At 41.0% G+C, this 13,101-nt stretch overlaps 1 protein-coding gene across 2 annotated transcripts in view; it reads right to left on the minus strand.

Annotated features, from left to right (window-relative positions):
- The window catches only part of LOC117514902 (interleukin-1 receptor accessory protein-like 1), a 1,012,041-nt gene that overhangs the window by 758,201 nt on the left and 240,739 nt on the right, over positions 1–13,101 (minus strand). For both annotated transcript variants that reach the window (XM_034175476.1, XM_034175482.1), the window contains exon 2: positions 7,295–7,574. In XM_034175476.1, coding sequence (XP_034031367.1) covers positions 7,295–7,574 — 280 coding nt within the window. The remainder of the gene's footprint in view (positions 1–7,294; positions 7,575–13,101) is intronic.

Below are 13,101 nucleotides of genomic sequence, written 5' to 3' on the forward strand. Positions count from 1 at the left end.
GGATGGGTATCTGCAATTGTTTACTGATGGGTCCGTTGACCCCACTAGCCGGAGAGGGGGATTTGGGATTTTTATTCCTGCTCTGTCTCTGGGTCTTGGCAGACGACTTCCTGATGGAGTAGGAGTATTTACAGCTGAAATTTTGGCTATGGTGTGGGCTCTTGAATGGGTGGAAGAAGTGAGACTGGAGAGGGTTGTCATCTGCTCTGACTCAGCTGCTGTGTTGCAGTCCTTGGAGTCGGCCTCTTCCCGGTGTAGGCCTGATCTGGTGGTTGAGGTGCTGACTGCTTTGCTCAGAGTGGAGAAGGGAGGGTCAGCTGTGTGCTTCATGTGGGTCCCGGCACATGTGGGGGTTAGGGGTAATGAAATTGTGGATCAGGTTGCAAAGAATGCTTTAAGACGTGACACTGTAGATCTTGAGGTGGCTCATAGCAGCTCTGAACATAAAGCCATGATTAAAAAAGTAGTGTGGGCTCAATGGCAGAAGGATTGGGACAATGGAAATAAGGGTAGACATTTTTATAGTGTGCAGAAGTCTGTTTTTGGTGACTGCCCAACCCGGGGGAATAACAGAAGGGAGCAAGTACTGTTAACAAGACTGAGGTTGGGACACTGTGGACTGGCGGATGACCTATGTCTAATTGGTAAACACCACAATGGATTGTGTGAAACCTGCACAAAGAAAGAGACTATCCCTCATGTTCTGATGGAGTGTAAAAGATTTTCTGAGCAGAGGAGAGTTCTTTTCTCACATCTTTTTGATCTTGGGTTTGAGTCTGTTTCTATTAAAGTGCTGCTTGATCCGTCTGCACGTCAGCAAGAGGTCTACAAAGCCCTTATGGATTTTGTGTTTAGCTCTGGCTTGCAGCATAGTCTGTGAGTAGAGTGCAGTAGTCATGGTCTGCCAGTGAAAGGCAGCAATGCGCTGACTGGCGCGCAGCCTGCTGGAAATCCATAAGAAGAAGAAGAAGAAGTTAATTTGCCTGTTCAGTCTATACTGTGATTAAGAGACCACTGAGAGCAGAAGAGGAGACGAACGCTGGACACTCGTCGACTGGGATTTCTCACAAAGAACCACCACATAGCTACAGTGAGGTAGCAGCTAGCTTCAAATGGGTGGGCTTTTGTGCCGTGATATCGACGCTGTGACTATCAAAAGAAGGTAACGGAACCTGATGTGAGCACAAATTCGTTTTAGCCAGAAATAACAAAACTTGCTTGAAGCTTGATTATGCCAGCCATGGATTAATAGGAACCAAACCAACAGATTTTTGACTAGCACAGAGCTAACGTTAGCCACAGAGAGGCACAGGCCTAATTAATATTTTGACTAAAACATGACTAAAATATATACTCTCTTTTATTAGGTGTTGACGCATTTGAAATTTAAGTAATGTTAGTGCCCAGAAAGAGACTTTATGAAGATAAGCTTGTGATAATATTTTTGGATTATTGCTTGTTCTTCCCCCCAACAGCAACCACGCCAGCTGCCATAAGAGTTGTTGAATCAGTGAATCCTCCATCTGATCAGTGTGTTGAGTGTGTGCCTGCAGTTGCTTCACATCAGCCCGATTATCCCGAGGTTTGTACTATAATGGTTAAATAAGATTGTATAGTGTCTTGTGCCAGTAGATTCTAAAATTCATGTTCAGCAAGCAAAATATTCAAACATTTCTGGCAAGAAATACTCTGTTCTATTTGGGATATAATTTGAAAATAGAGTAAAATCTGTCAGTAATGAAGTTGTATATGCTAACTTTCCTTCCTTAAAGAAATAATTTACAGGCCCTGTTACTCAATAAACATATTTATTTATTGCCGATATAAAGTTTCAGAATTTCTTTTATAAAAAATTCTGTCCCTTGCATAATGTTTCATTTGCATAGTGTGTGCATACTGTCTATGGTACCATACACTTTTAACAGAAGGACTTCTATGCTGTACTACTGAGGTTTACCACTTTATCTGGGGTGGAAAAACTGACCTGTGCCAACAAAAAAATTAATTTTTTGAGATTCTTTTGGAATAGACCTGAGTAAGCACCAGAATGCATTTGAGATTTCACATTTTTCTGGGGGACAACCACCAGACCCCGCCAGGGCCTTGTCAAGATCTTTCAAGTTTTTTTTTTGTTTTTTTTCCATAGCTCACTTTCATCACTCAGTTCATTCTCAGATTTGTCCGTGCTCATGATGAAAGGTCAACAGCATTGGCTTAATCATTTGTGAAGCATAGGATTTAATAAAAAAGTGGGAACCTCTGTATTAAGGTTGTAACATGTGGATCTATTGTATATACATTTTGTGTTCCAGGAGAAGCAGAATGACATCATTCACAGTATAGAACAGCTGAATGACAAAGTTGATGCACTACATCCTTGGACCATCCCTGAAAGTGTCGGTTCCCAGACAGACCAGGAGAGAGAACAATGTGGACGCTGCTGACACGATTATCCGAAGGTTGGCCAGCTAAACCAGAAGTGTGGGCTTGAACCAATTACAAGCACTGCCTGGAAGTAATGGGGCTTCCAGTAAAGTCACTCAAAGAAGTGAGTTAATGTGTTTTCTGTTTGTTAGGTCCTCTTCACTTCAATAAAGTTTTGCCTTTTTTTTTTTTTTACACAGTGTATTATAAACATGCTGTATTTATGGAAACTAGTAACTAAAGGGTCTTTCACATTGCATGCTTTATACGCGTCAGGCAACAACTCCCAATGTGTCGTCAGTCACGTTGTGTCAACGCCTCCCTACGCCCTGACGCGACGCATGCAGCAGGGGGTGGAGATTTTCACTCTGATTTTTTTTCCAGAGGAAAGCTGAATGATCGCCATGTTGTATATGTGTCGATGAACCAAGAAAAAGCTTTAATATAGCAATTTGATTTCACAATCAAATTAATTTTTGGGTTAAAAACATTTGCAAGGATTTTTCATCAGAAAAATGCTCTGTATAAATGAGCAGTCCTGTGACACGGTTCTGTTTTGTAGAGATCAGTAGTTTCTTCCACGAGTCTTCCATGTTTGAACCTGACACATTTCTATTGGACAGTGCGAAGCTTTGTCACAGTTCAGAGCGCCAAAAGTTGGATTGGGTTGAACTTTGAACCTCATTCTGTTGACAAGCAGGAATGCGCACACTCCTGGTAGAAGCATCCGTTTAGCTCAGCATTTGACGCGACACTTCTAACGCCTGTAAAAAGCTATGTGTTTCATTGAAAATAATGCTTTTTAGACCGATTTGTGATGCCTCTGACACTTCCAAGCATGCGGTGTGAAAGGCCCTTTACACAAATAGCGGTGGGTGGGTACAGAGGATTAATCATTTTTGTCTGATCTGCTTTTACCTGTGTGGTATACCTCACTGATAACTAACCTGAGAAAAATTCTGCAAGCAAATAAACAGCTTGTTAAAAATATAGGGCCTGTCCAATAAGGAGTTGAGTTGACTACCAGTTATGACCATGCCGCTCACATTATACAGTATCTGAACAGGAAAGTATATATAATTGCTTATGACTAACAATGGAAATGTTCAACTTGCAGCTTAAGAGTGCTAATGACAGACTTGATGGTGAGGACAAGTGAACCAGGCACCAGAGGAATGCCCTAAACAATGCCTTGACTGCATACACCCGTGGAATGGAACAAGGGAAGAATACGGTAACGAGCATTGTCAGGGGTTGCTTGTACACTATGGCTCCCGTTTATCTTTGGCAGTGCTTCAGCAGTCAGAGCAAGTCAGGAACCGTCAAAGGCAGCCTTGCCAGGGACGTGCCACAAATTTAGTTGTTATGGAGGCTGCAATAAATATCACATCAATCATCATTTCTACAATTGTGCCATAATCCGAAGATGTCCTATCCAAGCAGAAGAAGTATAGACGAGACCATCCTGAACTTCTTCCTGACCTAGATTACAGGTTTGAGAAACTAACAATCTTGCATATCTGTCTTTTTTTGGGGGGGGGAGTGACACCCAGTCACAGTAGAGAGGCACCGTGGCGTCTGGTCTCTCTCTGGCTTCTAATGCAACATGGCAGAATCTGCTACAAAACAGATTAATTTCCGTGTAAATCTAACATGTCTATCATATATTATGTAAAAGCTACTGAAAAACACTTCAAAAACGGAAAATGCTGTTTTCACAACCTGATAACACAAGACATCTCGCAGACATCAGTGTGCACACACATCCTGCAGTCGATGGTAACTTCCACATTTTTCAGAAGCTCATGCATGTGCACACGCATTATATCCTTTGGATGCCATTAAAATGTCATTGAGTTTATCCTACAACACCAATATAAACATACAGAGGCGAATATATTAGAGATACACAGATGACACAATAAAGGGCATATATATATACTCAACAAAAATATAAACGCAACACTTTTGGTTTTGCTCCCATTTTGTATGAGATGAACTCAAAGATCTAAAACTTTTTCCACATACACAATATCACCATTTCCCTCAAATATTGTTCACAAACCAGTCTAAATCTGTGATAGTGAGCACTTCTCCTTTGCTGAGATAATCCATCCCACCTCACAGGTGTGCCATATCAAGATGCTGATTAGACACCATGATTAGTGCACAGGTGTGCCTTAGACTGCCCACAATAAAAGGCCACTCTGAAAGGTGCAGTTTTGTTTTATTGGGGGGGATACCAGTCAGTATCTGGTGTGACCACCATTTACCTCATGCAGTGCAACACATCTCCTTCGCATCATCCGTGAAGAGAACACCTCTCCAACGTGCCAAACACCAGCGAATGTGAGCATTTGCCCACTCAAGTCGGTTACGACGACAAACTGGAGTCAGGTCGAGACCCCGATGAGGACAACGAGCATGCAGATGAGCTTCCCTGAGACGGTTTCTGACAGTTTGTGCAGAAATTCTTTGGTTATGCAAACCGATTGTTTCAGCAGTTGTCCGAGTGGCTGGTCTCAGATGATCTTGGAGGTGAACATGCTGGATGTGGAGGTCCTGGGCTGGTGTGGTTACACGTGGTCTGCGGTCGTGAGGCTGGTTGGATGTACTGCCAAATTCTCTGAAACGACTTTGGAGACGGCTTATGGTAGAGACATGAACATTCAATACACGAGCAACAACTCTGGTTGACATTCCTGCTGTCAGCATGCCAATTGCACGCTCCCTCAAATCTTGCGACATCTGTGGCATTGTGCTGTGTGATAAAACTGCACCTTTCAGAATGGCCTTTTATTGTGGGCAGTCTAAGGCACACCTGTGCACTAATCATGGTGTCTAATCAGCATCTTGGTATGGCACACCTGTGAGGTGGGATGGATTATCTCAGCAAAGGAGAAGTGCTCACTATCACAGATTTCGACTGGTTTGTGAACAATATTTGAGAGAAATGGTGATATTGTGTATGTGGAAAAAGTTTTAGATCTTTGAGTCCATCTCATACAAAATGGGAGCAAAACCAAAAGTGTTGCGTTTATATTTTTGTTGAGTGTTTTGTTGAGTGTCTATATATACATACGAGGTCTGTGAGAAAAGTATCGGACCTTTTTATTTTTTTCAAAAACTATATGGATTTGAATTTTGAATCACGTGCGATTACATCAGACAAGCTTGAACCCTGGTGGGCAGGCGAGAGTTTTTTCACGCGTGTCGGTTACGTCATTCGCCTGTGGGCAGGCTTTGAGTGAGGAGTGGTCCACCCCTCCCGTCGGAATTCCTTTGTCTAACAACTTGCTGAGAGACTGGCACTTTGCTTTATCAAAATGTTTTCAGAACCTGTGAGGCAGATCGAAGTGGACATGATTCAAGAAATTCAGCTGGTTTCGGTGAAAATTTTAACGGCTGATGAGAGATTATGGAGTGTTACTGTCGCTTTAAGGACTTCCCATGGAGCGGGACGTTGTGCCGCGCTCCGAGGCGCCGTCGTCAACCTGTTTTGAGCTGAAAACCTCCAAATTTAAGCCTCTGTTGACCCAGGACGTCGTGAGAGAACAGAGAACTTTCAGAAGAGGTCGGGATCAGCAGTTTATCCGGACATTCCACTGTTTAAAGGAGATTTTGTAATGGAAGACGTGCGGACAGATTGGTGTGTCGTCAGGCAGCCGGCGCGGCGCGCCGCCACAGGAAAAACACCTCCGTTGGAAGCCTTAAGGACAAGTTGGAATATGTCCAGCTGTTAAATTTCTCAGATACTCACTCTACTGAAAGCCATCAAAAGCCGCCTGGTTTTTACAAATGGTTATCAACACAGAGGTGTTTTTCCTGTGGTGGTGCGCCAATCCGTCTGCACATCTTTCATTACAAAATCTCCTTTAAGTGAAGTGAAGTGTGAGTGATGGAAGTGACTCTGCATTTGTATGTTAAACAGTTGATGTTCCATTCCAGCAATGTGTCTTCTGCTTGGCTCAGAGCAGCCTGGTGGCTGTAGTGGCACCTAATTGGCATCCAGTTTTAAAGCCACATACAGAAACAAATTAATCCAGGATATGAAAAAGAGTTTGCCTGCCTGGAGATAAAGTGAGATGTAACGGGACATTGCGAGCTTATACAAGGCTTTTACCCCTCTTCAAGAAAAAAATTTTGACAGGTGCGACTTATACTCCAGAAAATACTGTAGTTGAGATTGTAGTGGCTTAAAAAAACTACACATTTTAGCACAGAAAGCCCCCAAAAACAAATTAACTTGCACTTCATAAATGCAAACAATGATGTCAATATCAAGAGTCTCAGAAGTAATAACCTTCAGTTATTGAAATTAATGTAAATAAAGCAGTGACACCTTCTGTACCATCTGATCCTAATGATGTACCAGTAATAATAATAATAATAATAATAATAATAATAATGTTCCAGTCCTTAGTACTGGTCAGGTATTGCTGAATCTAAAATACGGGTCTTTTTCTATGTGAAATTATAAACATAACATTGACAATCATCATGGACCATCTACTCCAAACAAGGCATCCATGATATAAATATAAAATTTCCACTGCTGAGCAGTGCTGAGAAAATGAATCTTCCAATTTACTATGCCAGAAACTCATTCAAACGTGTTCCACATGAAGTGAAAATTAAGTGATGCGAGATATAGTTGTTAAAATAGCACACAACTTTATGCACAAAAATTTCCCCATAATCTAATCGTCACAATTACTTCTTCAGGGCTACCTACACTGTCACTATATTTATCTTTCATTGTCATGTTCACTAGAACGTGTACACACAAGAACATAATGACCTTACATCGATAGCAGTGGAACTAGTTATGTGGAGAAATCAGTGTTCCGGAAAAAGTGACGAAACATACCTTAACACACAGGAATAGTACCCCACGTCGTCCAATTCTGCTGGTCGAAACCATATGGCATCCTCCTCCTTGCTCATCCTCATGCCATCAAAACTGATGGGCTCCTCAAAATCCCCATGTCCTGCACTTTTGTACCACATGAGACTGAGTCCGGCGCTTTGTGCATGGGTGTAATTGGCTCGGATATATCCATAGAATAAAGCACACTTGATCCGCACAGGTTCCCCCAGAAGCACTTTGTATTTCAGGTAGTCCACCGACCAATCTGTGCAGCCTTCCACTGAAAGACAAAAAGCAAAGGACATTTAATAAGACTTTTTGTAAAGGCCAACATAGCAAAGCTGCAATCTTGAAAAGAATACATGGCAGTGAGGACAAGAACACTTTCTGGCATCCCTGTGTCTGTTCATGCACTTTGCCAACAATCTGTCTATTATAATCAATCACCGCACTCGAGTCCTCTGTGCCGTAGTGACGTTCCGACATCTCCACTTCTTGTTTGATGTGGACACACAACCCAATTGAGGACTATTAGAACTGAATCATACCTCCAATATATGCCTTTCAGTACTTACTCGAGCCTACTTCACAGCATATGCAACACAGCAAGCGTGTTTGTAATGTGAAAATATGTTAATTCGAAATTGGCTGTGATTAAGAGTTGTTTTTGTTTTTGGAGAATATGGAGAATATTCCAGTAGTAATTGGGTGAAAGGCGAGGTATAACCTGGAGGTGGATGATCTGACAATCAGAGTGAAAACCAAGGGCTCTCAGGTCTGTGGCTGGAACACACAATTGCACAATACCTGCTGGGTACCAATACACTGTATCCTGCCAATAACCACAGATACAGCTCTGTTCACACATGGTGTCAGTTCTCCTCTATTTTCTGTGTATATTTTTATTCACTGAATCTGTCTTGTATTTACCTAAATTTAAGAAAAATAAAAGTGATGACATTGCATTTGACGGCTTAGTTTATCAAACATTTGAAGACATTCAATTGCATATACCTAGATTCTTATTCTTGTGGTTGCAAATACTAATTTGTACATTAATTGTTTCGTTTGTCCATGAAAAGTTAAGATGAGTGCATTTAATCAAGTTCTTATGTTGCTCAGAAGCTGAGAAAGAAGGAAATGTGTAAGAAGGAAAAGTGTCAATATTGGTACATTTGTATTATTAGTACCATATTAGCCCAAATGCAAGACATCTGAAAAATACAGGTTTGTCCAATAATCCTGAATTAGATTTTTACATGCCAAACAGCAAGGCCAATTCCTTTGTTGTTGTTCACTGAAGACATTTGGGTTTAAGATCAAAAGATGAATATGAGACAAGAGTTCAGAATTTCACCTTTTATTTCCTGGTATTTACACTGAAGAAAAACAACACAATAACACAACACAACACTTGTTTTTGCTCCCATTTCTCATGAACTGAACTCAAAGATCTAAAACATTTTCTATATACACAAAAGACCTATTTCTCACAAATATTGTTCATAAATCTGTCTAAATCTGTGTTAGTGAGCACTTCTCCTTTGCCGAGATAATCAATCCCACCTCACAGGTGTGGCATATCAAGATGATGATGAGACAGCATGATTACTGCACAGGTGTGCCTTAGGCTGGCCACAATAAAAGGCCACTCTGAAATGTTCAGTTTTATCACAGCACAATGCCACAGATCTCACAGGTTTTGAGGGAGTGTACAATTGGCCTGCTGACTGCAGGAATGTCCACCAGAGCTGTTGCCCATGAAATGAATGTTCATTTCTCTACCATAAGCCATCGCCAAAAGCATTTCAGAGAATTTGGCAGTATATCCAACTGGCCTCACAACCGCAGATCATGTGTAATCATACCAGCACAGGACATCCACATCCACTTGTATCATCCTCAGAACTCTGTACCACCCCTTGTTACTAAGAACATGTCATTAGGGTTCAACCACACAGCAATGGTGCAGAAAGTTCTGCATATGGAGAACTGATCTGAGGAGCCATGGTTGGTTAGGTTGGACTGTTTCTTGCATCACTCTATTTTAATTGATGTAACCTTTTTTGCCATTATTTTCAAATAAAAGCATTTTTTACCCGAAGCCAAATATGGCCATCGGGTATTGCAAGACTTTGCATATGTCCATCATCCCTCTGACTGTGCTCAGCGTAAGTCCATTCCTATTACTGCCAGGGTCTTCAAATTCACAGGGAACAATCTTGGACAAGTTCAAAGATGGCTAACCTTGACCTATTTTATTGAGTTTAAAGGTCACATTCTTTCTACACACTTTCATTGATTACACTGGTCTACAGCCAAAATGCTTCTGAAATATAGATAGTCAAATTATACTAATTTGGGGCTCCCACGGAGTATGAAAATGTTGTTTGAAATTGTTGATTGGCTGTAGTTTTAAGAAATCCTACTACGCTACTAAGGCTTAATATACAAACCTTATGCTGATTTTTAAAGTGTTACAAAAAGAGATCAGGTGAAATATTATACAAAGTCAGAGAAACATAATGAAAGACCTATGTTTATGATTTTTCATGAAAACTCTACTGTTAACACAATATATGTACAACCACAATTCCAATGAAGTTGGGACATTGTGTGAAATGTAAATAAAACAGCATACAATGATTTGCAAATCCTCCTCAACCTATATTCAATTGAATACACCACAAAGAGAAGATATCTAATGCTCAAACTGATAAACTTTATTGTTTTTGTGCAAATATTTGCTCATTTTGAAATGGATGCCTGCAACACATTTCAAAAAGCTGGGACAGTGTTGTGTTTACCACTGTGTTACATCACCTTTCCTTCTAACAACACTCAATAAACATTTGGGAATGAGGACACCAATTGTTGAAGCTTTGTAGGTGGAATTCTTTCCCATTCTTGCTTGGTGTACGACTTCACTTGTTCAGTAGTCCGTGGTGTTGCAGACATCCATTTCAAAATAAGCAAACATTTGCATAAAAAGAATAAAGTTTATCGGTTTGAACATTAAACATCTTGTCTTTGTGGTGTATTCAATTGAATATAGGTTGAAGAGGATTTGCAAATCATTGTATTCTGTTTTTATTTACATTTTGCATAGCGTCCCAACATCATTGGAATTGGGGTTGTAGACCCAAAACGTAATATCTTGAATATCTTGGAAAGAGTAGCCAATTAGCCATTGTTATTGTCATATTTGTATTCAACATTCCAAAATCCATAATAAATTTCATTACTGAAGCAGACAACTTTTAAATATTTGTATACCAGTGTTACATACTGATATGACTGAAGGTACTTTAGCATTGCATTCCATATTTTAAAAATACAGACTGAATGTTATTGTATATATATATATAGAGAGAGAGAGAGAGAGAGAGAGAGAGAGAGAGAGAGAGAGAGAGAGAGAGAGAGAGAGAGAGAGAGAGAGAGAGAGAGATGTATTATAACCAGGGCCATCTCATGTTGGGGCTAATAAGATATTTATATTCCCATAGCTTTCATGTTTCATATTTGTTTGATGAAGCATCCACATAATCGGAGCAAAATCCTGCTTCCACTAACTCAGGGGTGGCCAAGTTCAGTCCTCGAGAGCCACCTTCCTGACACTCTTAGTTGTCTCCCTGCTCCAACACACCTGAATCCAATGAAAGGCTCATTAAAAATCTGCTAACGAGTCTTTCATTGGATTCAGGTGTGTTGGAGCAGGGAGGCAACTAAGAGTGTCAGGAAGGTGGCTCTCGAGGACCGAACTTGGCCACCCCTGCACTAACTGAACCTTGCCTGACTAATATCCAGCATGCAGTGTTGAACAACAGGATTTTTCTTGTTAAGACTTCTCAAAATGCCAAACTACAGCCATTTAAAAACAGGACATTATTAAGGCAAATGAATGGTATGATTCTCAAACTGACTTGCTGAATTTGTGGGTGTAAAGATCATGAGAAAGTGAGATTTTGTCATGTTCTCTCACACAAAAAAGCACCAAGGTGTGCTGGTATATTGAATATGAAAATTATTTTGTAGAAGTACACCATAATGCAAACTTATGTTTGCAAGATGCTTTTCTCTTTGCCACTGGTGTTTTGTTGGAGAAACTGGGTCCATGTTGGCTCAAAAACAATGCTCCATCCCATCTTATCTATTTTTCATCTTTATTCCTTGCATCTACATTTCCCCTGCTTCACTTTAATGCACTCCCTCTCACAGCTTGTGAGCACAGCTGTCATAGATTCAACAGGCTTTGCTCATTGAGCCTCTGTAAATATTGTAAATATCTTATTTGCTAAGGAAGCAACTCAGTCACCAAACGGGAAGGTACTGGCCAATCAATTCGCATGAACGGGGGGTGTTGCCATGCAGTGGTGATGGGGAGAGATTGAGTCATCATCGTGCACTGCTGAGTTACATCAAGCTAAATAGCAGGATATCTTCCAGGATTAATTATGACACATTTTGGTGTCAATCCCTCAAACACATTCAGCTCCCAGCAAACATGCAGAGAAATCTGTCGCAGACAAGGCGAAGACCATTCTGGTCCATCGATGTATGATCAGAAAACATATCCATATCCAAGTCCAGAATGAAACTTCATCTATTTGCTTTTGAGGGATTACAGAAGGGCTTCACCTTCATGTCCAGAATAACTGCTGTGGCAGGGGAAGCAGCTTGAAAAGTCATAGGCACTACAAGAAATAAAATACTGCACTTTATCATAAGAAATTCTTGTAAAAGTTGAACAGAGAGACAAACTGATTACAGATGATGCAGAGTGGGAAAAGAGGGTGGTGACTCTTTTTTGCAATGTATCAAGTGAGCATTCTTCTTGTCATTTCACTATAAATGCTCCCTTTGATGTCTACGTCACTGCACATCGAAATAGACTTGGTTGACTTTTGTGTGGCCTTCACCGTTTGCCACTGGGGGCAGTGTTCAATCCAGTACCGGAAACATGCAGCATAGAAGAAGCTCAGAAGAAGCAAACAGACGTTTCATAGCAATTCAGGTCAGATCTAGGAGATACGTTGGTGCCACACACTGCTGCATCGGTCATATGCCTTGACTTCTAGATGGTAACCAGCCAGGCAGACAAGTGGTCATCACCGCTCAAAAGTAACTGCCATCGTCAGGTGAAATGTTGATATCCACCTGACCTTCTCCAGTTACTGGGACCTTCAACACTGAGGCACCTGCCTGATGGACCATGTCCAAAGAAAGACTCCACAAGACCAAAATGTTACAGAACAATTAAAAGTGGCCCTTGACATCTGAGTCTCACTAAGTAACCATTAGTTTGACACAAAGTCGAGATATCCATTTGTTGCCTTTGGTTCACTGGTTAGCATCTAAATCCCACAACTACACAGTCAGATGGGGAACAACAGGACCCTCAAGAACAGATCCTTTGTTCTCCTGCAAAGACACTGGCACATAGGTAGATCTTGATATAGGCAATATGGTCACAAAAAACCTCAGATTTTTCAGTTGTGCCATGTAGTTTTCTATCATTCATTTGTACCTTGTGTCACGTTGTGGGGATTTGGCACCCCCTCTGGTTTTCATGCAGGCATCTCTGCTTGTTGCTGACTGAGAAGGGGTCACACTCTCAGGTGGACACCCACGAAAGCACTTGCAGAAACGGTCTCAACCAGAAAAAAAAAAAAAAAAAGAACAAAAACCTGGACACAGCAGATCTCAGTCAGATATGGGGCTCTTCCAAACAGTGCTATTCCTTCTCAGTTAATCCCAAATAGCAAATCTAGGCATGTTTTGAATCATCATAGTAACTTCTTGATCCA

Source organism: Thalassophryne amazonica, chromosome 1, assembly GCF_902500255.1.
Source record: "Thalassophryne amazonica chromosome 1, fThaAma1.1, whole genome shotgun sequence".
Taxonomy (NCBI): domain Eukaryota; kingdom Metazoa; phylum Chordata; class Actinopteri; order Batrachoidiformes; family Batrachoididae; genus Thalassophryne; species Thalassophryne amazonica.